The sequence below is a fragment of the Photinus pyralis genome, unplaced genomic scaffold (assembly GCF_008802855.1).
Source record: "Photinus pyralis isolate 1611_PpyrPB1 unplaced genomic scaffold, Ppyr1.3 Ppyr1.4_LG2, whole genome shotgun sequence".
NCBI lineage: Eukaryota > Metazoa > Arthropoda > Insecta > Coleoptera > Lampyridae > Photinus > Photinus pyralis.
The window spans coordinates 30,927,272-30,955,142 of record NW_022170403.1 but is presented as its reverse complement, the minus strand read 5'-3'; the positions used below and the strand labels follow the sequence as shown (position 1 = coordinate 30,955,142).

The following is a 27,871-nucleotide window of genomic DNA, read 5'->3' as shown; positions in this document are numbered from 1 at the left end:
GGTCTGGAGATTAACGCACGGAAGCTTGTTCCACTCGCCACGTCCGGCCGTAGATTTATTTACAAACGGAATGGTAAAGCAACGTGTAAATGCAGTCGTGCCGTGAATGCCTATAGAGTATTTTTAATGCTATGGGACACCTACAATACTGAACTAATCGAGGAGAGTGCCTTCCTTGTAAGTAATCAGGAATGGCTGTCTCATTGCGTGCATCGCATGAAAACGTACAGCAGCTTGTTGCGTTTTCCGCATTCGGGGATTGAGAGCAGAGGGATCAGATGGGAGTTAACGTTTCCCTCCATTAATGACAATAAGACGCAAAAAGAAAGATAAATTGGAGTCACTCGGTAGAGGATCTGCGTCTCTTGAGAGAAAAGGACGGCGGTTACACGGTCAAGATACGTTTGTATAAATTTTGTAGAACAGGAAAAAATATGGTCTGACGGCTTAGTTTGCTTCGAGAGAACAACGCTACCGCTAATCCCAGTAGAACTTTGTGGCGGTAAAATACTATTGAGTTTAACATCCCAAAATTCGTAGTTATTGGCCGACCTATTGTCGGTTGGAAACAAATTTATGATGTTTTATATAAAGTTGAATTCAATGGAATGAATATTTCACCACAACATACCAAATAACGTACCATTTTATACATGCCTCATGCCTCGATAATTTATTGCGTGTATTTTGACTGATACTGAATGCGAGCATGTTAAGAGAGCAGAATTAAATGAAATCCAAATATGTACATGGCGGTCTATGTTCTTATCTTTCGTAAATATTCAATACAATGTGATGAAAAGCTCAATATTTAACTCTAACCATAACAATAGATTTCTCAGCAGCAAGTAATTTTTAAGAGGACAGCTGGGAGATGTTTAGTTATTGTAAATCTCTTATTAGATACTAAATATTTTTAAACGCTCCGGAACACTTCAGAATGTGCGAGAGCGGCATTTTTCATCCAGCGATTGGGGTTTGTATTAATTTCAAAGCCAAAACTGAAATACAAAGCGAATAAGTTACATTCTTAATACGTACGTGGATCATTGCACAATCTGACTAAAGTGCTAGTAATTAAATAAATTGGTACCAATACCAAGAAAGTGTTGGGGTCCAAGGTGCAAAACATTTCGTTGCGCTACATTTAGAATGGCACGTTAAAAACCAGTTTATTATTCAAAATTGTGCTCATTTGTTTACACATGGTGATAATAACATTATAAATAAAACGACAACCTGTAAAAAGGTTGAAGACCATAATTCGTGCCTTTTTGGGCTCTCAAAACCTTAAGTTATAAGGGTAATTTTGAACATATCCATACGACGGAATAATGAGAAGCATTCCAGTAAATTAACTAAATTGTAACTGATAAATAGCGAGGAACTTCAATCATCATCTTGCGAGTTTCACTGTCCAGGAGTAACCAAATATTTTTTACCTGGCGATACCAATGGTTCGATTGTATTGTAAGATAGGCGTTTCACCATCCAATTTTCCAAGTAGCTGCTTCTCTACAGGAGTATTTTCTATTGAGACATTTTCCCCACATCCATCACATACTGCAAGAATATTAACAGGCGACGAATGGCAAGACCATCCCTGAATTCTAGTGGCGATAATTCAACATTAAGACCCTTGAGGGGAATGCAAGATAACCATGCACCGGTATTCATAATTTTATCATTGGATCTTGGGGTGATACGTTGACGTCGAGAATGGTATAATGTAGCTTCATATTTGCTTAAATTATTAAAACCAGAACGTGTAGATAATGATTCTAAAAGTATCCTGCATCCGGACAAGGAAGTTTCATAAACAAGAGGAGCATCCATTACACTTTACAGGATAGGTTATACCAAGTGCCTTCATTTGTTATTGGTAGAGATTAGATTCATCTTCACTCACTTCACTTTCTACTTTTTGAGCCACCACAAAGTTGATCCGCTCCACAAATTTTAGTTACGTCTTCTCCAGATCTAAGTATACGACGTAAACATTCACCAATTCCAATAGGACGAGTTCCAGGGTATTTATCAATTGCAACTCAGTCAATTTGTCATTAGGGCACGAATCTCAATCCAAGGAAGACCTTTTTCATTCAGTTTCATACCTCAAGCATCTATTGAACAACGGAGATTCTCTCTTTATTTTCCATAACGCATAAAAACTGGCCATTGATCTGAGCTGCTTTCTCCTGGACCTCCACTACCATGAAGTTTTCTTGCAACTTTTTCGATACGGTCGCATGTAATTTCAATTCAAGCCATTATAAATTTGGAATTGTATCAGGTAATTTAAATAAGGTCTCATTACGTATAACAGCAGAAGGATGCTTGTCTTGTATCGCATCAAAAACCATGTAACCAGAATCAGGAGATAAGCCATCGCAGAGTAGTGTCTAGAATGAAATTATATGATGCATTAATAATAAAAGTCAGGAAAATGTCACATTGCCGGGGGGGGCCGAGTACTTTAATTTCCGAGTCAGATAATGACATTTTACTGACTAGTTTTGTATTCAATTTTACCCGAAATCGTCTTTTAATATAAAATTTCAATTTTTGTATAGAACTTTTGATTAATGTCAATCTGTCAGTGATGACAGGAGCCATTATAGACATTTGGAAATGTCAAAAATGCGGCCGGTAAAGTGACGGTGCGGCCGGTAAAGTGACGGTGCGGCCGGTAAAGTGACAGGTGCGGCCAGTAAAGTCATGATATAAACACACCTAGTAAAGTGACAAGTGGCACGAAATGTAGTCTACTCTGCGTCTGTCAAGGAAACTAAAATTTCCTGACAGAAAGTAGACATGAAAATGAAGATTTCAGGGCGATTTTGGATAAAAAATAATCAAATAAATATTCTTAGAACGACATATATTGTCATTTCGTTTTCAGTCATACGCGAAAACCACTAACCACTCATACCGTAATACAAATAACAAGTAAGTAAATTTTAGTCATAATGTTAACTTCATATAACATTTTTTCTGTAGTTGCAAGGTTTTTTCCTAAAGCATGAGTTGTACGAATAATGTAATAAAATAAATAATGTAGCCCTTTGAGAAGTGTTGACTTTTCTGTACAATACCCTTCCGAAAGTAAACCGCTTTTTGCCGTCAGCCTGTCGTTTTCACATATAATCTTAAACTAGGTTATACACACACAGACTTTACAATTAACTTCCAGTTCAATTAATTATACAAACTCCTTCCACTGCCGTAAGCTACAAGAAATAAATTATTACTGCACATTATGTGTTAACAAAGCTACTTTTAACCACGAGAGATTACTCCTAGTTCTCGCTCCAACTTAACTTATTTATGCACAATAACAAACGTCGCCCTATATTAAGCGAATTATTAAACCACCATAAAGAATTGATTAATATTTCAAATGGCACCTAAAGCCGTTAGCCGTAAAAGTAAAGTGGCACATTTATATTTCTTCGTTAAAACTTTTGAATCTCTATGAAGTATAGCTCTCTAATAACTTTTTAGATAAATGGGGAGAACAGCTGGTGTGCTATTTCCAGATACCATCACAAACCTCTTAGTTTTACTTACAAACGCATTAGAGTTTAATATCTATTCAAAGTTAGGTCGTGATTCGGAAGATCGATAGCAGAGCTGCCATCCCCAAGCTCAATTCACAACGAACGCCGGAAACGTAATAAATTCGTTTTAATAAAATCTCGCCCCTTAAATAATTAAGTAGGTACAAATAAATCTTCGTCAAAGGACCGACTGCGAATTACAAAAAAAGATGGTCGCGGAACAAGAATATCGCCCGATTTTGCGTCGCCGTTGGAAGATAATTGTCCGTGAAGTGACTCGGCTACCCCTGAATAACGTCTGTAGGATTAGTAGCTTGATTCTAACAGAAAATACTAACTTGGGAGCACGGATCATTTCTCCAGTACACCCCTATTACTTTGCGAACATCTAAATGTTGAGTATACTACATCTCCTCCTTCGAGGATTTACGCCGGCTTTTATTTCGGGAGATTTCCTTCTTTTTTATTTCAACTCGAAATTCTTCCGCGAGTAGACTCCTTAACTTTTACACGTTTACAACATTTTTTCTTAAATTCCTGCCGTAACGCAGATATTTGGGCTTAAATTTACCATTAACACGAAATTAACCGCGCATTCTTTAATGTCGAAGTTAAACTTCTTGAGGGAAGTTTCAGATTGCGCGAGTTTGAATTATACAATACCTGTTGCTATTGTAGCATCCACGGTCCAACTTTGTTAAAATTAACTTCAGGAACTAATATTTGATTTTGCTTCAAGTCGGTTTCGCCTGTTTAAATTTCGGTAGTTAGTTTAGGAACGAAGGCAGCCCGAGGATTAATCGAGCGATGAAGATACCTGTAGTGTTTATTTATTTATTTTTTCTTATAGAATGTGGCCCTCGATGTGGCCTGTAGAATCCATAATTTCAAACAGTTCCAAGATTGGGCTACTAGTTCAAAAGTTACAGCCCTTTGAATTTTCTTTCGAAATTGGTTTCTAGTCTATAACTTTTGATTGAGAAGTCTGATCGAAAAAGTACGAATTGTTTTGGATTCTACGCACCAAAATTAATAAGAAAAAGTGTTTTCCCGAGAAATTTTGGTGCAGTCGATTTTTTGGTAAAAAAGGAAGGTTATACACTGCCTTTTTTTGAGGCCCTAAAAAAATTGTCTCAGATCGACCCGGAAAAAAAATTTTCTTATAGAATGTGGCCTGTAGAATCCATAATTTCAAACAGTTCCAAGATTGGGCTACTAGTTCAAAAGTTACAGCCCTTTGAATTTTCTTTCGAAATTGGTTTCTAGTCTATAACTTTTGATTGAGAAGTCTGATCGAAAAAGTACGAATTGTTTTGGATTCTACGCACCAAAATTAATAAGAAAAAGTGTTTTCTCGAGGAATTTGGTGCAGTCGATTTTTGGTAAAAAAGGAAGGTTGTACACTGCCTTTTTTTGAGGCCCTCAAAAAAAAATTGTCTCAGATCGACCCGAAAAAATTTTTTCTTATAGAATGTGGCCTGTAGAATCCATAATTTCAAACAGTTCCAAGATTGGGCTACTAGTTCAAAAGTTACAGCCCTTTGAATTTTCTTTCGAAATTGGTTTCTAGTCTATAACTTTTGATTGAGAAGTCTAATCGAAAAAGTACGAATTGTTTTGGATTCTACTCACCAAAATTAATAAGAAAAAGTGTTTTCTCTAGGAATGTTGGTGCAATCGATTTTTGGTAAAAAAGGGAGGTTATACTCTGCCTTTTTTTGAGGCCCTAAAAAAAAATTGTCTGAGATCGACTCGGAAAAAATTTTTTCTTATAGAATGTGGCCTGTAGAATCCATAATTTCAAACAGTTCCAAGATTGGGCTACTAGTTCAAAAGTTACAGCCCTTTGAATTTTCTGTCGAAATTGGTTTCTAGTCTATAACTTTTGATTGAGAAGTCTGATCGAAAAAGTACGAATTGTTTTGGATTCTACTCACCAAAATTAATAAGAAAAAGTGTTTTCCCGAGAAATTTTGGTGCAGTCGATTTTTGGTAAAAAAGGAAGGTTATACACTGCCTTTTTTTGAGCCCCGAAGAAAAAATTGTCTCAGATCGACCCGGAAAAAAATTCCTTATAGAATGTGGCCTGTAGAATCCATAATTTCAAACAGTTCCAAGATTGGGCTACTAGTTCAAAAGTTACAGCCCTTTGAATTTTTTTTCGAAATTGGTTTCTAGTCTATAACTTTTGATTGAGAAGTCTGATCGAAAAAGTACGAATTGTTTTGGATTCTACGCACCAAAATTAATAAGAAAAAGTGTTTTCCCGAGAAATTTTGGTGCAGTCGATTTTTGGTAAAAAAGGAAGGTTATACACTGCCTTTTTTTGAGGCCCGAAAAAAAATTGTCTCAGATCGACCCGGAAAAAAAATTTTCTTATAGAATGTGGCCTGTAGAATCCATAATTTCAAACAGTTCCAAGATTGGGCTACTAGTTCAAAAGTTACAGCCCTTTGAATTTTTTTTCGAAATTGGTTTTCTAGTCTATAACTTTTGATTGAGAAGTCTGATCGAAAAAGTACGAATTGTTTTGGATTCTACGCACCAAAATTAATAAGAAAAAGTGGTTTCCCGAGAAATTTTGGTGTAGTCGATTTTTGGTAAAAAAGGAAGGTTATACACTGCCTTTTTTTGAGGCCCGAAAAAGAAATTGTCTCAGATCGACCCGGAAAAAAATTTTCTTATAGAATGTGGCCTGTAGAATCCATAATTTCAAACAGTTCCAAGATTGGGCTACTAGTTCAAAAGTTACAGCCCTTTGAATTTTCTTTCGAAATTGGTTTCTAGTCTATAACTTTTGATTGAGAAGTCTGATCGAAAAAGTACGAATTGTTTTGGATTCTACGCACCAAAATTAATAAGAAAAAGTGTCTTCCCGAGAAATTTTGGTGCAGTCGATTTTTGGTAAAAAAAGGAAGGTTATACACTGCCTTTTTTTGAGCCCCGAAAAAAAAAGTGTCTCAGATCGACCCGGAAAAAAAATTTCTTATAGAATGTGACCTGTAGAATCCATAATTTCAAACAGTTCCAAGACTGGGCTACTAGTTCAAAAGTTACAGCCTTTTGAATTTTTTTTCGAAATTGGTTTCTAGTCTATAACTTTTGATTGAGAAGTCTGATCGAAAATGTACGAATTGTTTTGGATTCTACGTACCAAAATTAATAAGAAAAAGTGTTTTCCCGAGAAATTTTGGTGCAGTCGATCTTTGGTAAAAAAGGAAGGTTATACACTGCCTTTTTTTGAGGCCCGAAAAAAAAATTATCTCAGATCGACCTGGAAAAGAAATTGAATATATTACAAAGTATGAGTACTTTAAAGGATTTGAATACTAAAAAGTATTTACAAAATCGAATACTGCCCAGCTCTGATTGTAGGTACCCAAAAACCATTGGATAACTAGGTATAAGTACCTAGGACTCTTTTAGTTCGCTTTACTGTTTCTCAGTGAACTTTAATTGCTGAACTTGAATCCCTCCAAATGTATAAATCAATTTTAGACGTTTCTGCAGATTGCATAAGAAACCGGGCAAGGGCAGGTAAATATATTAAAACGGGATAAACGGTTATGCATGCGTATGTAAAAACAAATTACTAAAATTTGAAGAATTTAGTATTGCAAACGGAATAAAAATCCAATCATTTCTCGGTTATAAAACGTCGTATTGCCTGAGTAGAGGTAAATATTATTCGCTGCAATTTTCAATCAGCGAAATGTTTGAAACTGTGTTGACGATTCGGAAATTGATGAGTCGCAATAAGGCTACCTCTTTCCTTATAGTAAAAAAATAACGTGTTAAGCAGGTTGTTGGATACTACAATAAATATACTCGTAACAGTAGTATCCCTTGCCGAGTCTAGTTTCACCTAACTTAGATATTCTTATAGCATTTTGTAGCAACTTTATATAAATTCAAGTAAAGTTAAGTTTTACCTACAACTACAGGTACAAACACTTTAGAAGAACAAAAAAATGTACGTTGTATCACTTGTTTAAAATCCTTTGTGATGATTTAAACTCGGTCTCCGTGTTTGTGCGCGATTACAATAATTAGAAAATGAAGGGAAAAGTTACGTATTCTTAGGGACTTTGTAGGTATCCACTGTAAATGTAAACAATCTGTCACTTAAATGAGAAATAAATATAAACTTTTTAATAAAACTAATTAAAACTTCCATTTCAATTTGTGACTCGCTAAGTTCCAGTTTTGGAATAAAATTTCTTTGGTGGAGTTGGTTCTCTAATTCACTATAAAACATCTACAATCACTTATCACGAATTTTCCGACCTCTTCTCATTACAAAAATAACATTGCGTGGCGTTCAATGCCTTTGAATTTGTTTGGTGTATGTGCATTGTGCATACTGCATACGTGCCGTTTCTGTAGTGAGAAATATTATCGGCACATTACCAATATAAGAATATGGATCACCCACTTCATTATAACATTTTATGAAAGGGGGAGGTAGCATTCGTTGAAGCACGCTGAAAAATGTGAACACATTTCAGGACAACATATCCACCTCTGGATGTGCTTTGGAGAACGTTGATGTGTAGTTTTAGAGGAGTCTGTGAATCGATTTGACCTCTCATGCAGTACATTTCAAAATTTTATCGGACATTAAATACTTGGACAAACAAATGCCACAGATCAAACTCAGTTTTTTTCTTATATTTTGGGGGCCTAATACAATTGACCTGACTGTATTTTTATAGAAAATTCGATCTGATGGTGAATAATTAAATTATACAGGGTGGCCATTTGAAAACGAAACCGAGCCTATTTTCGGGACCTGAAATCATCTACGAAAAAATCCTCGAACTCGTCAATTTTTATTCAAAGGGGAACCATTTTTTTGCTAGTTTCGCCCCCCTGAGGGAAAAGCCCTAGCGGGAATGACAAGCGCCCCAAAAATTTTAAATCGAATAGGGAGTCGAGTGATACTTTATTTTAAAGGTATTTTTATGTGGATTATAACCCTTAATTTTTAAATCAATTTTATTTAAGTGCTTAAAGCTAAAATCAATCAAGTAAATGTTGAAAATGTTGGCCTTCGACTTCCATACAATAATACAGGTTTTGTTCAAACCTTTCCCGTCCATTATGAAAAACTTCTGGGGTGATTTGACGACATTCATCAATTATACTTTGTCGCAAGTTTTAGTTTTTAAATGGCCCCATACAAAAAAACTAACGGACCTAAGTTCGGGGAACGAGGGGGTCAATTCTTCTTAAAGGGTAAACGCGACTGTTTTCCTTCGCACACATTTGGCATACCTCAGATTTCGCGATTTTACCATTGCATTTTAAACCCGCACCTGCATCGTCATGCATAATTTTTTGTCCAGGCTTCTAAAATAATTTATTTAAAAAAAAAATTAGTTACCGGGTTTTTCATGCAGGTGCATTGATTAGAAATTGGGAAAAAATAATTAAAGCAGATGAATTTTTTCCTCGAATGAAATCCCGGGGGTTGAAAGGGGTGGAAAGTGGTGTTTTGCAATTTTTATTCTTATTTTTGCGAAAAAAAGTGGTAGAGGTTTGAAATTTGGAGGAAACATAGCTTCTAGTCCAGGTAGCAACATTTTCGTAATGACTTATATTTTAATAATCAACAATAAAAAATATTGTTAGGGAGCGAACTCATAATTCGACACGGAGAATTAGAATTAGATTAACGAGCGGCAGTTTCCGCCCATCTTGGGAAAAGGACTCCCTAACCACCTTACTTTATATATTCATATGTTTTCTAGGCTTAAGTTTAGTTCAGTAAGCGTAGTTGTAAATACAGTCCACTTAATGTAAGGTGCTACAATAAAGGAAACCGTGAAGGCACTTGTTCTTATTTCAAATCAACATCTACCCCAACTAGGCTTGCTGGATTCAACAAATATTATTCCAATAGAAAAAAATTATTGATCGTTAATTTACAGGAATTATAAATAAAATCCTCATTTCAGGTTTTATATCTCAAATCATTTATTGCTTTGACCGGTAAACTAATATTCTTATAGGCAAATTTTGCAAGTTTTTCAACAGGCCCAGCGCAATTGCATCAGTTATAAAGCAGGCAGGAAGAAGGGTCAGTCAACAAAAACAAATTGTTCAGGAAGCAAAATAATTCGGTTTTACTTCGAATTGCTTTTATTGCGGTAAAAATGCACAAAAAAGAAATAATAAAGATGATTTAACTAAAACAGTTGAACATAAGAAATCAAAAGAGAATACTTTAGCAACATTAAAGAGAAGCAAGAAGACACATTTCAAAAAAATCTTTATTAACATCCAACACGTTGATTTATCATGTTAAAAACCGTGTATATCCTAAAACTTTCCAGTTTTTGGCGATTTTCTAGAAGTTTTTCTATAGGACATAATATTTATTTTTGTTTATTAAAATATAAGTCTTCTCGCAAATTTTACTACCCCGCGCACCTCTGTACGATGAAAAAAATAGATAGAAAAAGAGGTGGTTTTTTAGAAATCGTGAGATCTCGGAAACGGTTCAACTTTCGGGGCCCAAAAAAGTGTCTTCTTTTTTATCATAAAACAAGCTATGTTTCCTACAAATTTCAAACCCGTACCACTTTTTTTCGTTAAAATAAGAACCACTTTTTCCGGTTTTTCTAGGAAAATTTGAGGTTATGTGAAGATACTGCAGATACAAAAGTCGTTGGGTGCGCTCTCTGTCGGTCCGTCTGTCCGTCTGCCCGTCTGTCCGAGGCCTTAACTAATCAGCCAGGTCGGCAATTCTGTGTTTGGTTATTCTTGGAGAAGTATTGGACAAGTTTTCAGAGTGCCCCAAATACCTACCCAAAAATGTCTAGCACCTCTCGGACTATACAGAAGGTCTTCAGCCTAATGTATTAAAACCGTCCCGTCAGATTTAGTACGGAAGATTTTAATTTGTACGCTCTTAAAAAGGTCAACCTATGGGCATTTGAAACCGTTTTGGTATTGCATGTATTTTACCCACTACAACTGGATTTGTTAGAAAACAGAATAAATCAGTTAAAGTTGGTTCGTTTACAATTCAATAAAGAGAACTTCCAACTTAGTGAGCCCATTATGATTATATCTTAGGTAAACTCTGTGGGAAAAATTGTGCCGAATATTTGTTGTTAGATTCAGGTTAGTTACAAAAAGAACCGTGGCCACAAAAATTAGTCTAATTAATCTAATGAAAAGCAAAACTAGTAAAATCTGTAAAAGGCAAGTCTTCACTATTTGATTTTTTCGTCAGTAGATCAAAAACGTTATGGAATCCTATGTTTGATTTTGCGAGCAAGCAAATCAGAAGATTTGAAGAATTTGAAATTTCATCAAATTAGAAAATCTTCAGTAAGTCCATTATAGTCAAATTTGTGTTATGAGCTAGCCGTTGGTGTGTTAATTATTTTGCGAACGAAGTCCGTTATAAAGTTAGAATTTTATTTCGAAAAGGGAGGTTCAACCCCTTTATATGCAAAGAAATCCTGATGCAGCATGGATCCCAATTATGTGTTCCCAACAATCTTCCGAATGTCCTGTGCGCAGTATTTCCATATTTGTTTTGTAAATTAATACCTTCCGTGTGATTAAATTATTTACTAAATTTAGTTATTAAATAATTGAGTAGGTACGTCAAATCTTTGCTTAATGTTAAAATTACTCGTAAGTGTATATTATAAGCGTCGCGCAACAAAAACTTTGTCGTCTCATTTTAAGTGAAGGCAAGATGTTGCGTAGCACCCAGAATTCAATTCAAACTTCATAATAGCATTAAAATATGTCTAAAGCTCTTTGCTTGTATATAGTTGGTGTTTACGCTTCATATAATTACTTGTTTTTGTTATGAAACTATTGTTAGTAGATTTGAATTGTTGCACTTAACACGAACGGTGTGCCGAACCCACTCAGGGAAAAGGTGATTACTCGGCACCTATTTTCGTAGTCTAAAAGCAATGATCCACGTGTTCGATAACGACTCCAATTTACAGTAAATGGAATGAAAAATTGAATATAAGTGTTTTATTCACTTTTTCTGATTGATTAATAAATGACACTGCCCTGCGTTCCAACTTAGCTTAAATCGATTTAGCTAATTTGAAAAATACCACTTTATGGTTTAGATTTATTACCTACATATTTCCATTAATTTACAAATAAAAATTATATGGCTCGTGCCGGCTTTGTTGCACCTATATAAGGAGATTGGACCTCCCTTCTATGAACTAAAATAACGATTTAGATATGACTTGAAATTCTTCGTAAATTTTGCAAAATGGCCTACGACGAGCTCCTGAGATAATTTACAGAAAATTGATTTCAAGCTTTGATTGTCTGAAAATTGCTTGCTTGCAAAATTAAACGCCAAATGCCCATAAAACTTTGAATATATTGAAAATTTTAAATAATAAGCTGGTTTGCTCTACAAAATTTGTCTTTTTGGTAATTCCCAATTAAAATTTCAAAATAACTGGAGTTCGTGGCCAGATGCAGATTGTTGGCAAGAGGCAATGGCTGATGAAAGTCACTTTCAGATAACCAAACGTGGCAATTGATAGATCGTCCATCGGGAGCTTCGGTAGTTCAGTGGAAATGGGTATATAAAAAGAAGTGTGATAATAAAAATCATGTAAGTTATCGTGCGCATCTTTTGGCCAGAAAGCGGGTATAGACTTCGACGAAACTTTTGCTCCGGTTATCAGGTATTCTGGTTTAATAATGATAATGACTTTGTCATTGAAGCTTAACTCGGAAATAACCCAATTAGGACGTTAAAACGGCGTTCCAAAATGGTTATTTGTAGGAAACATTAACAACCTGAAAGTTTCCTTCTACATAGGGCATAGGGCTCGTGTGCGGACCATTCGCGCCCGAACAATTCGCACTCGGATAATTCTGTAAATCTTTGGTTTATTAAAATTAAATATTTTTAAGAGGCTACTAGACCATTGCCGTTCCAGAATGTATGTACGAGTAGTAGTGCACATCTTGGTAAACATCTACTTCATGGCAAAATGTTTCAAATAATAGTTATTTGGTCTTTCATTTTCAACACATCGCGATTCTTAAGTATTCCATTTCTTAAATATAATCACGCTGGTTTTTTTTTTGAAGTTGTATGAAGAGTCTGATATAGTTAAATCCTGTATAATTAAAGAAGACATAATTTTTATCTACTGCGCTTTCGTTTTGAGAAAATAAGAATAGGTAACTGAACGTCTTTTGTGGTAATTAAATACCAAATAGTTATACCTAGTTATAGTATATCTACAATATTATGTGTAATATTCGCTACTTTTGAGACGCTTTTAATATAAGTATTAAAACAGAATCTACATATAATACCGTACACAAACAAAGTGATAAGTCTAAAGTTAAAAATATTTACATTATAAGATCAAGATGAAAATAGAAAAAGGAAGTAATTTTAACGCTCCCTTACATAAAGATTTCTTAATGAAGACACATAAAAAATTGTTCTTTATTTCTTTAGTTGAAAAGGTGACAAAGGAAATGAATAAATTTTTTTTTAAATTTTTTAATTGTAGTGGGGAAATGCACCTTATACACACTCTATAATGAGGAAGTTCGGAGTAGTGTGGGGCTCTCCCGTTACCCAGGCATACCCACTAAAACCGCCACCTAAGGCTTCGGCTTCAAAGGCCATTCGCCTGTTTTCTGACTAAGGGTTTATATATCACAGTTTATAAATATCACATGCAGAATTAAATTTATTTTAGACAAAACGAGTATGTATAAATGGCAATAGAACAATGCATTTCATAGATGGCACTAAATTTGGATAGGTAATTAAGATAATATTATAATTAAAGGTAAATTTGAACAGATCCGGATAACACAAATTGCACTTCATAAAGGAATAACAAGAGAAATATCGTAATGACATCCTTTCTATTATTTCTGGAAGATGAATAGGGTTTATTACAAGGTAAAAGTAATTAAGTCCGAAAAATCAGGTTTAAGTACGTATGACCACAACTAATTAGAACTTTAACGCCTGTATAGTATCTTCACTCTTGAACGTTTGACAGAGTGGTATTTTAAAATTTATCTGAGCACGGGTTTTGATTTTGTATATACTTCTTTTTTATTTTTAAAAAATGTTATTTCTGGTGGTAGTGTCTTGGTGGTGTTCAGAAAAGGTAAGTTTCCAGTTTTCTTAGAACCAGTTTTACGTTTCTTTGACCACATATGGCAATATGTTGATTATTGGTGACTGAGTAAAATTACACTAACTGCTTATTTTTTTGCGTTATCTTTGCTACAACTATGGTAGTGAATGAACTTAAAAGTTTCTTTTTGATTTTCTTACTGTTATTTATTTTATAGTTTGAAGAGATACATGGAAAAATTCTGGCATTTTTTTAAGAGATTGTTAATAATCAAAACAGTAAGGGTTTTGAAAATCTTGAAACGTTTTAGGAACAGGTCGATATTGTTGATTTTTTCTTTTGAATGTTTGTAATTATTAAGTACCTATATACTTCCTTTTTAATTTTTGTATGGCATACCTAGTACTAAAGCAAAACCCTTAGCATTGGTAATTGCGCAACAAGGAAGATAGGACATCATTGGAAAGGCTTTCCTTCTCTGAATTTGGTGAGACTATAATTTTTTAGATTTGATATTTTCGAAATATTTTAAAAGTAAGTTGAGGGCGCGCTGTTGTTTATGTCAATGAAAGGATGTCGGGCCGATCACTATGTAATAGAAGCTAATGCGATCGTGCGTCAAAATTATGCAGTTGCGAGTGGTATAAAAAAGAGAAAACTTGTACCTGCAACGTCGAATACGCTGGAAATGAAACAACTGAACCAAAAAAATTAGATATCCGAATTCAGAGATGGGCGACCTTACCAGCGATGCATCATTTAAGATTTTAAGGGTTGCACTGTCAGCGATGCGAGACAAAGACATTAGTGAGCAAGTTTTATTTTAGACACTGTTTCCTTCCATGATCAATTTGACGTGCCAAAGCGTTTTTTGAAAATTATTTTAATTTACAGAAATAGCTATGTATCGTTTCTAATGCACCACCGTATATTATTTAGCTTCGGAGAAATAACACCAAAATCTCCCCATAAAAATTGTTATAATAACAAATGGGTAGATTTTGGTGTTATTTCTCCGAAGCTTCTTAAGCACCCCACTGAGAGTCATGGATCTTCACAATTTCAGTATATTATTTAAATAATAGCCATATAATTTATAGCAAGATCAATTTTTTTCACGATATTTATCAACATTTTTTGCTTTTTTCGTTACTTTACAGTTCTTATCTCTTTAATTTTACGGAAACTCTCAAGAATCTATTTGTTTTACGTTCAAATATGATTATAATTTACTTGAGATTCTTTTAAGAAATACATACTTATTTCGTTATGTGTCCTTTAAATGGACGACATCAAAGGTTAGAGAACTAGGAAACTTAACTTGCAGCTATTAACAAATAATAATTGTTAAAATTTTATTTATACTTTTATATTCCTATTGCAATATTATTTGTACGTGCTAAAAGGTTTCCAAATGAAAAAAACCTTGATTGTGAATTGGTACAATAAAACTGGGTAAATAGGTTTAAGAAATGTCAGGTGACAGTTTTGCTGATAGACCGATACCAGCGTTTAGCAGCATCCGTCTACTTGTGAACATGAGTGCATGGACAATTTACATCACGGATGAGTGTCTTTATACCTTTTTTTGGTTTTCTTTAAAATAAATTTTCATTCATGGTACCTTTAGCAAGTGTTCTCATGCTTAATACGAAGATTACAATAAAATAAGTACTAAATTCCAGATTTTGAGTGATATGGATGCTATTAAAGTGACCTAATATCTCTACTGCTTTGATATGGTCCATTCCATTTAAAAAGGTACATAGGATTGTACGTATGAATTCTTGCCTCATAAAAATACTATTAACAAAATTATTCCTCTACAAATTGTATGGCTATTGTTTAACCAACATAAATATTTAAGTGCCACATTAAAATGCCCAAATCAAGGAAAATATCATCAAAAATGGACTTGTCCCTGAGGCTAAATGTTGAAATTGATTTATTACAAAAAGTTGATAATGGATATGAGATTTAGGCGGCGCAAACTATACTGGGCGCGTAACAATGGAGTTCGGTACAACGAAAAGGGGAAAGAGATACATAATCTATGAAGGATACATGTACCTATTTGCTAAGAACCTTAAACTCCAAAACTGCTCATTATGGCTGTGTCGAGCGAGAAGAGCAAAGAAGGATCCATCGGCTCTTAGTTTAACATGCAATGCCAGGATCTGGGTCAACGATGACAAGGTAAGATTAGCTAAACCGAGCACTGATTTTGGAAGTGCAGATGGTTTCCAGTTTCAAAGCCCTTAGTTGGGTATTTTATTAGTTAGGATATCGTCTTTTGACCTTTTGACTTTTTTGTACGTAAGTTTCATCGTTGCTTATACCGTCGTCTAATGTTAGTTTTTAGGTTCGGCCCTCCCTTGCAAAAAATTTAGTTCATCAACCTCTTCAAATTTCAATTTTACTCTGGAACCAACCACGGATATGGTCGTTGGGCTTTCCAGTTTTACTGCCCTTTTGGATTTTTAATTGTTTTCCATCTCTTGTAAGTTTTATAGCTATAGTCTCTCCTCAATGATCTCTACCATCTTGTAGATCACCTGAAGATGACCGTTGGTCGAAACATGTAGTGTATCACTTCGTTTTATTAAATTATATGGGAACGGTTTAGAGAACTTTTATTCAATATTAATAAATTATCCCATTTAGAGTTTGAACACAAAATGGACGTCACGATTCCAAATTATACCTTAATATTGAAAGTATCCAAATTTTAAATGTAGGTATACGTCTATTACATGCACAAAGTAATAAAACGTGATATTGGTGAGTAATATTGGAGATTTCAAGCTCTGAGTTAATTTAATACTTCACTATCTGCTTAGGAGCTTTTCGGTCCAGCCCGGCAGAATCGCTCTATTGCGAAGCTCACGAACTTCCTCTTTACCTTCGTCGTGATCAACTTATTCTAACCTATTTTGCGAGAGCATCTGCTAATCCAAAAAATCCCGTTTATAACTCTATTAACCCAGCTCAATCAAACAACATTCCCAAACACCCTTATCCAGTCACCAAAATGTTAAATGACCTTATAAGACCGTATGACTTGACGAAAACAACTCCACATCCTCAATCGGTCTACCCACCATGGACTAAACAACTGCCGAAGTTTAACACACTTTTACATAAATACCAAAACTCAGAAACATCGAGCTTTTTGCTGAAGCAATCTTTTTACGAGCTGATATAAGAGTATGGACACTCAGACGATATATTACACACTGATGCCTCCAAGGACGACAAAGGGGTTAGCTGCTCAGTCACCACAACAGACTCAATAATAGCAAGATACTTATTACCAAGCTTGTGCAGCGTTCATACTGGGGAACTGTATGGAATATTAATGGCCCTTGAAACAATTACGGGGGACAGTAAAATCGTCACTGTATGTACTGATTCTCTTTCTGCAATTCGCTCCATAGAAAACATATATACTAAAAATTTCTTAGCACAAAAAGTACACGACCGCTATCATCAGCTTGCTGCCAGAAACGTTTTAGTAAATATTGTCTGGTCACCCTCCCACGTTGGCATAAGTGGAAACGAAAGTGCTGATCGGGCTGCAAAAGAATCCCTAAACATGGACCTGACTACTGAGCAAATGCAGCTACATACTGACCTGCAGAGCTGCCTAAGAGAGTCAATCATCAGTAAGTGGCAAAATGCTTGGAGCTTTTCCAACACCAAGTTATCCGAAATTCAGCCTACAATAATGACCACTAATCTACCCTCAATGAATAGGAAGAATACAGTCATAATTCGAAGGTTGAGGATTGGTCACACAAGGAAAACCCATGGATACCTTTTTGAAAATCAAGACCCTCCATATTGTGAATGCAACGAGCCTTTGTCCGTGAACCACTTCCTCTCACAGTGTCCACTGCAATTGGAAATCCGAAGCAAATACCATATTGGAATGGACCTTAAAAAAGACCGCTCATTACCGAAAAGTATTAAAAACGTACTAAACTTTCTAAGAGATACAAACTTGTACAATTTTATATAATAGTCTAATAAGCGAAATATTATTAGAATACGTGCATTGTAAGTAAAGGTACTTGTAGACGTGCCAATGGCCACTAGTAGTCGAGGCACACAAATTAAAAAAAAAAAAAAAAAAAAAAAAAATACTTCACAGCCGACTTTCTATGTTAAAAGTCAACCATACACAAAATACCCTCTCAGGGGAGCGAAATTCTGGTGCGAATTATTCCGGTGCGAAATGTCCGGGTGGCGTATTGGCATTCTATACTATTATTCAGAGCAGCTCTGGTCTGATTCGCAGTATACTATGGCTTCACGTTATGCGCAATTTGATAATACATTATATACTGCGATTCAGAGCGCCGATATGGTTTAGTGCTCGGTGTCGTGTTTGTTTTATTACTAAAATCAGCTAACCACTGGTCGCCCCAAACACTGTTAATATCTTCACCCGTTTTTTTTAAATTTCGCTTTAAATCCATGTTCTACTAGTTCCAAATATACGATCATTGAAAACTTATTCTCGTGGCACATTTCAACCAATGCCTCTTTATAGATTATTTTAGTGCAGTTTGAGAACCTTGATTACACACAAACAACAAAAAATATACTTTTTTCTTGCAAAGGGAACAATAAAAACACACTTTTTGTAAGTGTATGATGTGTTTTATAGAAACCCATTATATACAGTGTTTCAGAACTCTAAACCATATCGGTGCTCTGAATCGCAGTATATAATGTATTATCAAATTGCGCATAATGTGAAGCCATAGTATACTGCGAATCAGGCCAGAGCTGCTCTGAATAATAGTATACAGAATGCCAATACGCGTCCGGGTGCGAAATATCTTTGGTACGAATTTTCCTTGGCGCGAAATGTCGGGGTGCGAATTATTCGGGTGCGAATTGTCTTACAACTCATAGGGCTGTTTAAGGTTTGAAATAAAGTTCCAGAATATGGAATCAATGAGTTGATCAAGTTTTAAAAAGATTGCGTTTTAAACAGCCTAAATTTGAACCATGTCTTTACACTAAAAAAGGAAGTAATAACTCTCTAACTATAATAGCCTTGTACGTAGACGATTTTTTGATTTGGATGAATTAACTTTAGAATTCAAGATAAAAGACTTAGGTGTGGAAAAGCAATTTGTTGGTATGCGTATAACCAAGGATGATAATCATATTTGTTTGGAAAGTTATATCAATCAGTTATTAAGACGGTTCAATATGACGGAATGTAAAAGTGCCAAAACTCCTATGGAGAATTTTGATTATGATGAAAGTATTCGTAAGCCAACAAGTGATAATCCTTTGTATCAAAATTTAATAGGAAGTTTAATGTACTTGGCTATTTTGACACGCCCACATATTTCTTATAGGGTCAGTTTTTGAGTCAATTTAATACATGCAACAATGACTATTATTGGAAATGCGCAAAAAGGGTACGTTACCTTAAGGGTAGTAAAACTTGTGTTTTGAAATTTACTAATGACAATTTGGATATTCATGGATATGTAATTGATGCCGACTGGGGTTCAGATAGAGCAAATCGAAAATCTTATACATGCTACGTTTTTAAGCTTTCTGGGGGTTCTATAGCTTGAAAAAATAATAAACAGAAATTTGTATCGCTCTAAACCACTGAGGCAGAGTAGGTACATAGCTCTTATCACAGATCAACCATCTTAACGAAGCTTCAAAGGAAGTAATGTACGTGCGAAATTTAAATTATGAATTAACAGGGAAACTGGATTGTATGAATGCAAGTGTACCAAGCACGTTAGCACAAATATATTATTATTACTACAAACAATTATTGTTACAAACTGTTAAATGTAACAGATTTTTAGAAGGTTTAGGCTTAGATACCGTTTAACTGTTGTCTGTGTTTTGATAAGTATGTTAGTTGAGTGGGGATGTTAAATTTCAATTTACCTTATGTACATCAAAAATAATGTATGCTTAACCTACTTATTGTATACAGGGTGAGTTTTTTTTCATTTTAAGCATTTGGGATCTCGGAAACAACACATATTATAGACTCGGTTAAATGAGGATAGAGTTGTTTTAAGAGCTTATTTTAGATATGCTTTTGTTTGTTGATTTAGTGATTTTTCGTTTAACTGTTGTAGAATCGTTATTATAATATTAGAAATACAACAAAATGGCACGAATAATAGTTTTAGACATTTTATTGATTAACCTGATGAACATACTAATTTCCTCCTATATTTTACAACTTTTGTGTTAAAATAATACAAACTTTAATTTTTTTAAATGGTAGTCATAGTTGGCTTTGGCATTTTTAAAAAGGACAAATTTTTCTCTTTATAACGATATAAGGCGTGCTAAACTTACTTTAATAACTGCGCTGCAGGAATTTTCGTATTATTGAGAGGTTATTGCCATGGAAAACAATATCTAGTGGGATAGGTAATAGTGTAACTGTGGCACATTTAACATATTTAAAGGGCATCTTCGAAAATTCACTATGAAAGTTAAATTAATAATCATATTCATTACACTATTAAAAGTAGATCGTATAATGCCATGGAAATATTGCTGTAAAATCTTGGATTTAATGTTTGGTGCGGAATTATTGGATCGCGAATTCTTGGACGTTTCATTTACGTCGAAAATTGGACGGGCTAACGTTATCTTCATTTTCTACTAAAATGAATTTCAAGATATATAGGATGGGTTAGATTTGGAAACACGTTATTAAGAGGACAAAAATGTTTCCCATGGCAAACTCTGTTTTTACTGCTCTCAATAATACACCCAGTTCTGTGTCATGTTTATTTGTCAAAGTAAGTACAACGAACCTATATCACTGTAAACAGAAAAAAATGCACTTTTTCAAAATGTTACAGCCAACTATGGTTACCATTTAAAAAAATGTAAATTTGCGTTATAACTCGAAAATTATAACAGAAAAATCGAAATTAATAAATGTACCTTATTAAGCGGAAAAAAAATCTACGGTTTTGTTCTTTACATATTTTTGTATTTCTAATACTAACGATTCCACAACATTTAATACAACAATCATTAAATCTGTTTCTCGCCCATATCTAGTAAACTGTGGATTTTTAACAAAAGCATATCTTGAATAAGCTCTTAAAACGACAACTCTTTCCTCATTTAACCGAATCTCTATGTCTGACGGTTTCCGAGATCCTAATGCTTAAAGTGAAAAAAAAACTCAGCCTGTATGTGTAGCGCCGTCTCCTAGGTAATTATTTAAAATAAATTGTATTTGTCAAACGAAAGTGTGTCTGTTTTAATCCGCTTCTTGAAAGATTATCTATAATTCTGCAACACCTAATACATAAAGTCACAATAAAATTAACAAAGGAATCAAAATATACAATAATATACAGGTGGTTCAATTTAAAAAATGAAACTTTGATATAAAGCACCATGTATAACAATTGCAATTTCGTTGAAAATATTTGTAGATTGTAGCGTTAAAGTCTTTCATTGTACCCCGTCAATGAATTTTAAATTTGTGCGTTAATAGACTAACTGGCAAGAAGTATAGAATAGACTATAGCCTCACCCTTAAAATTCATTGAAAATCGACTTCTTAGATCGACCGAAAAATGAATATTTCTAAAGACTATAGTACGCAGAGGTGGCAGAAGTGAGAAAAATTACGCTACTTTTAGGGCTCAAAAGTACAGCAGTGAAAATTCATTTCGAAAACAGTAGAATTAGTGTTTAGATTTCGAAAAGATTTAAGGAGAGATTTAGAAAAGTGCAGTACAACTTATTTTTTGCTTCCTCTATTAATTTCCGAATAAAATCCGGATAAAATTACATAGAGCATATTTATTGCATATCTTAACTTTTCAATTGATTACCAATCTAGTTTCCATCGAAATGCTTATGATTTTTGACGCACATTGTGTACATTACACGTTTCCCACGTGCCGAAAGGTGGACTGTGACAGATTTCCCACTTGATACGTATTTATCAGTAAATATACTTTAATCCCCAAAACGGGCGGCAAAAAATTAAATCCACCTCTGGCAATATATGCGATTTGGATGAGCACTTAGGTGTGAAAAAGACTGCTCCCAATGGATTTAGCATTATTTGTCCGAAACTCTAAAAACTAAGATTTACGTCCTGATGACCGGAGCTAAACTCGTAATTTCGCGACGTTTGAGAAAAAATATCGTTTTCCCTACAATTAACGCGTTGCTGGTAAGACAGCCGTACAAAAATTCCCCTTATTTTATAAACCGAAAATATCCATCGCGATTTTATAGGAACTTTTTATTCAACCGTCAATTAAGTGAGACTTAAACTCTACAATAAGTTCATTTCAAACTTACCACAAATACAGCAATCTCATAACGGTATCAGTGGGATGACTTAAGGCATTAAAACTTTATCCTTGCTTGGTGGGCCATTTAATCACTCATCCTTTTGTTTAGAATATCCTAATGAGTTATCCTGCCATCAGATCTCTCGCGGAGGGTTAACAAGTATTAATGAATATTTAAGAAAATTGAAATTGCTAATTCCAAGTGAACTCGATGATCACTTTGGATTTTAAATTAAGGGCATTGGGCATCATTTTATTACTATGCGGGATACAAAGAAATATTTTGCGGAAATTTTAGGGTAAGAATGATGAAACCTTTATTTGTTATTATTCGTGATAAACCAACAGTTTTTCTTGTGGAAAGTTTTTAGTAGTACATTTTGAAAACGGAATACATAAATGGAATTTAGTGTATTTTGAATTGAGGAATATTACGTAGGTGGTTAGGAAGGTAATGAAGAAATAATTAAACCATAAAGTTTTCCTTCAAAAATAATCACGTATAGCTTTGTAATCGTGTGCCTAAAGATAATAGTATTTCTACATAAATAAGTGAACTTTTTACAGAATAAATTAACCTAAACGGTATAGATTCGCATACACAGCGTGTATTGCACATCGAATCCATTTTATATGGAAAAGCTGCAGCAAATACATACAGCTCGTTTTCACTAAAGTGTTCTCAGTTTCATATGACACCTACCGTTCGCGAAACTTTATCATTTCAAAAGGGATGCTATCACTTTTTGACAATTTACTAATTTACGCAAATTTAAATGACCAAACGCCTAAATCAAATAGTTTTCGAAATTTTTATTGCACAAAGTATAAGACAAGGAATACATACATCTTCTAATTGTGCTTTTAGAATATAAGGAACTTCAGTAGGTTATGGACCTCAGTTTACTCAAAGAGTCTGAATAAAGAAATCGCTCGTGGGAGTCCAAAAGTACAAAATCCAGTCGCGACGTTTTGTTTGCTGTGGAATTTCGTCATTAAATACGAGTACAACCAAAAATGAACGATATTCATTCTGCATATAAGTATTCACAGCTTTAGCTTCCAAACATCAAGAAGATGGTGAAAATATGCGAAAATATATGTATCATCTGTGGAGAGATTTCACCTTTTGGTGAATTGCACTCTCCAAGACACAGGCAATCTTAGGCAGTGTTATACAACGTTGCATTATAAGAATTTTCACCGTTTTATTAAACTAGGAGATACATCGGATAAACTATTGTACACTGTGAAATAGAAGTAAGTAAGTAAGAATTTGCAGGCTTCTTCTGATAGTGAAAGTTCAAACTCATAACAACCAATCCAGAAGCGTTCGAAACGAAAAAAATCAGGCCTACGAATTCAATATTAAATATAAGAAGGAAAGCAGATCTATGGACCCAGTACTTTAGGTTCTTCACCTTAACACTGATAAGAAACTTCCTGAAATTACTATGGAAAAGCGAAATACAACAATCATTGTAGTTACGTCTACAGATGTATTGTAGCTGAAGAGGCATAATCAAATACCAAATGATGATGAAATTGGCATATGTGCGGATTATGTTTCTATAACTTCACTTCTCTACTTTAATTGAACTTGTATCTCGATTTGGACGACACTGGGTTCGTTGTAATTACAGATGTAAAATTGGCTCTTTAATTGTGGAAAAACTCCCTTTAACGAGTACTGGGAAAACCTTAAAGAAAGGCTTCACATAAGCGACGCCTGCTCGATCAACACAGCACTTCGACTAACTTCTTCGTAAAACGTGAAACACGTTTCCGCTTAACTTTAAACAAGAACTTTACAACTGACAAGACTGACTGTCTTGCAATAAATACGATAAAATACGGCTTTTAGCCATAACGTAAGCAAAGAGTTTGTTAATATTGATAGAAAGGTGTATATTGTGCCAGTTAATTTGACATAGATTATGTGAAAACAAAAAATACATTGGAAAATTGTACGTAAAAATCAAAGAGATGCTATTCCGGAAGCAGCGAAGAAGATAAAGATAACCCTAAGTTTGACTTCCATATCACCTCACGTAGAATTACTAAGCTGCTCTTGTTCAAAATCGTGACAACCACCATTATGTAATGCTAATAATAAGTGTATAATCTGCCAACTTGTGAAAACGTCAGTGAAGAAGAGGAAGAAGTAGCAGGTTTTAGTGTACATGAAACTTTTGAAAGTAACGAAGGGGTCGATTTAGTTTTCATTAAATGATGAGTTAAAAAAATGTCTGTTAGTTTACTTCATGCATGCATTAGTTACTAATCGTTGATTTTATCGGAAAAGTAGATATGCAATATTGTAGCACACACAAAAACTTTCATTTAAGAAAATGATGAAGTCGGACCAATAGTTCTAGAGGATTTTATAAAACTCAACATCCGCCATCTTGGATTGACCGCCATTTCTATTACCTACCACTTTGTGATGGCAATCATGATTTTTTTGAAATTTGAAATTTTTTTTAAATTTTTTTTATTGCCTTTATTTTATAGTGGGCGGCAATTTGCTATTCTTCCCACTCAACCCACTATACAATCACAAACAGCCATGCCTTACCTGGGATTCGAACCCAGGACCCTTGTAGCCAAAGTTAGAGTTTGAAAACTTACCACCTCCCATGTCTTAGTAAATATTCGAAATATTTTAAAAAAATCAAAATCCGTTTCGGTAATTCGCATGGGGAATCACAATGTAATAGTTGGCGACGCACCCCCTCCAACCCCCTGCGCCCCAGCTACCCCAACTTTTAAATCTTAAATAGTGACCCCCCATGTGTGATATGTCGTTGGAATGCTCTGAATTGTATCATATTAGTTTATTTTTTGCTTTGCACGATAATTACTAATCTAAATGTAATGATAGTAATGCTATGTATGGTTGGAAAGCATTTTTCAGAGCTTTCCAACGACGTATCACACATGGGGGGTGACTATTTAAGATTTCAAAGTTGGGGTGGCTGGGGCGCAGGAGGTTGGAGGGGGTGCTTCGCCAACTATGTCATTGTGATTCCCCATGCGAATTACCGAAACGGATTTTGATTTTTTAAAATATCTCGTTCATTTACTAAGGCATGGGGGGTGGGGTGAATTTAATTACGCTTTTTTACTAACGTTTTATCTCTTCCTTTAGTAACGCAAAATATGTAAATAATTAATAAAAACATAACATTGAAGGAGTTCCGGAAATTTTCAATTTTTTTCAGAATGGATAAATTTCTTGTACATTTTTGCCGAGGTTCCTTTCAAATCGGCGCCCGTTTTCGTTGTGTACCTTTGAGGCATTGTAGTTACGCCACTGATTTAAACATATACGCAACTATCCGGTAGTTTATTTATTGTTTCGTGACACAAAACTAAATATTACAAAGGTTCCGATTATGAGGGATGCTGCGTTAAGTTAGCCCCTTTTGTAAAAATTTTGAATTTCTCCAAAACGAAAGGCGCACACAACACAAACACAAAACTATGGTGTTTGTGTCATATCGATAGGAGCATGATGGTGGATCCCCACAAGTACACAATTCAATTATAAAATTTGATCGAGATTCATCGTTATAATCAAAAATTAAAAACTTATGGCTCGCCGTTAATTTTACCGCACAAATTAGACCAAATTTTCAGGTATAATAGATTCAGATAGACTGCACCAAACTTAAATATATTCCGCCTATTAACAAATTTAAAAATTCAAAACTTGATAATTTATTTATAATTGTTTATTTAGAGACATTCTGACTATAATTTTATTTGTAAGCGATAAAAAAAGATTCCCAAACATTTTTTCTTTACAAGAAATCATAGTATATAATCGTTAGTAATTTAATAAATAATAAATAAATAAAATACTAATAGACATATTATGGTTAATGGTTAGACATACCCAAAAATCTGTCTGTGTTTTTTAAATTCATTCATAAGAAAATGATTATTAAAATAAACGATTTACAGTTGGAAGAAAATGTAGAAATAAAATCTGATTTTTATTAATTTTTAAAAACGAAAAAAATTAAATTCATGATATTGGCATATTTCGTGATTCGTGACAAAATTGTGCACTGCATACTGTATATAATGCGTTAATACTAAAGCTTTACTCACTTAGTGCAAACATCATACTTCCTCGCATGTTAACGGAATTTCATTGGCAATTTTCATATTATTTACCACAATAAGTATCGTCTAAGAGTCAGTTTAAATTAATAGAAGAAAATTTCCATTTGATTTTGACTACTTGTTTCTACTTTATGTGCTCATCAGATCTGAAAAGCAAATTTGGGAATTTGCTATTTGTGCGCGTTCATAATAGAAATTTACATTACAATATTGAATCGAAATATCGTGCCTAATTGAAGCTTATTTCCACTATGTAGCGAAACTGTGTAATTATTTAAACAAACACTTAAAGCAGTTCACATAAAACTTACGTTTAGCGTCTACTGCATCGGTTTTAATGACAAGGATGAGTGCGGCCATCGCAAAGAACGCAACGAATGAGCCATTTGTACAGTACATGGTTAAAAAAAATGTATTTATATGCCACACAAAAAAGTAACGACGCGAAAATTATGTGGCAGGTGCTTATAGAGAAAAGTCTGGTTTCAAATGGACAGAAATATTTTGCTGTGCGCCTTTTCATTTAAAGTTGCGCCTTGCGCGCGATATTCAAGTTAGGTAGGTGCCTTCCCCCACTTTGTCTTTCTATCAAGCTTTTTCAATACCAATGGGAAAATTGATGTTTACGTCAATAGGTCATTAGATAGCGCTTAAATGGTGAAACTATCCACCACGATTTTACACGTTGGACTTGCATTTTGGCATTCGGTAATTTTAATGCTTGTAGTATAAAACGCACCCCAAATAAAAATTCGGAATTTTAGCAAATACTACATTTTTACCGTGCGCAGTAACTTTACTTCTTAGTATCCGTTTCTTGAAACAATTGCAAAGATTGAAGCGGACACGTAAATAGTCAAAACTCTTTCCGATATCGGTAGAAATCATAAACAGACGGAATTCACTATGTCAACCGCAGTCCTCTGTAAAACATACCCAAACGCAATCAGTGTCGTATGCATATATTTAACATTACATAATCTGGTCGAATTTAGACGTATTACTATTTTAAATGCGGTTCAGATTTCGTAAAAATGGCACCAGAAAGTTCGCTATCGCCCCAAGTAAATTCCCTCACGAGAACTAGACCGAGCAACACTATTATGTCCTTAAAAAACCTCCTACCAGACAAAATTCGTTCGAACTCTCTAAAAACCCATCATTAGTGTTGAGCTTTAATTAAAATCATGAGATACTTTTCGAATCCGTTAAAATAATACGTTATTAAGACCTACCTACCTATTGCTAACTACCTAGCAAACACACTCTACGTTTAAAATAGTATATTAAGATACAAGTGCATAATCAAGTCTTTAAAGCACGCGCAACGAGTTTAATGGCACGACGCGAAGCGGAGTGCCTTTAACGTTGCAAGTGCTTTAAAGACCAATTATACACGTGTATCTTATAGTATTTTTTATTATACCTGCAGTATAATTTAAAAATAAGAAATACAATGAAATCATATTGACGTTATACTCGAATACATGTCTAATTAAGTGGGCTGGGTGTTCGTAATTTCACGATTGTCATGGAAATGTCACTTGACGTTTGCTTATAAAAATCATCGTCTTTGTGAATTAAACGATTTCGGTTGAAAAAGATAATACACCGTCCATTAAATCGATTGTTGTAAAATCTAAACAAACGTTGGTAGGTGTAAAATCCAACTCCAGTAAAGCCTATTATAAAGAATATGAAAAGTTGTTTTCATGGATGA

At 34.4% G+C, this 27,871-nt stretch overlaps 1 protein-coding gene across 1 annotated transcript in view; it reads right to left on the bottom strand.

The window, feature by feature from the left end:
- The window catches only part of LOC116164847 (neuropeptide CCHamide-2-like), a 91,864-nt gene extending 65,205 nt beyond the window's left edge, over positions 1 to 26,659 (bottom strand). The window contains exon 1 of the mRNA XM_031479075.1: positions 26,463 to 26,659. Within this exon, the coding sequence (XP_031334935.1) occupies positions 26,463 to 26,550 (88 nt within the window). The 5' untranslated portion in view covers positions 26,551 to 26,659. The remainder of the gene's footprint in view (positions 1 to 26,462) is intronic.
- Between the last annotated feature and the right edge of the window lie 1,212 nt (positions 26,660 to 27,871).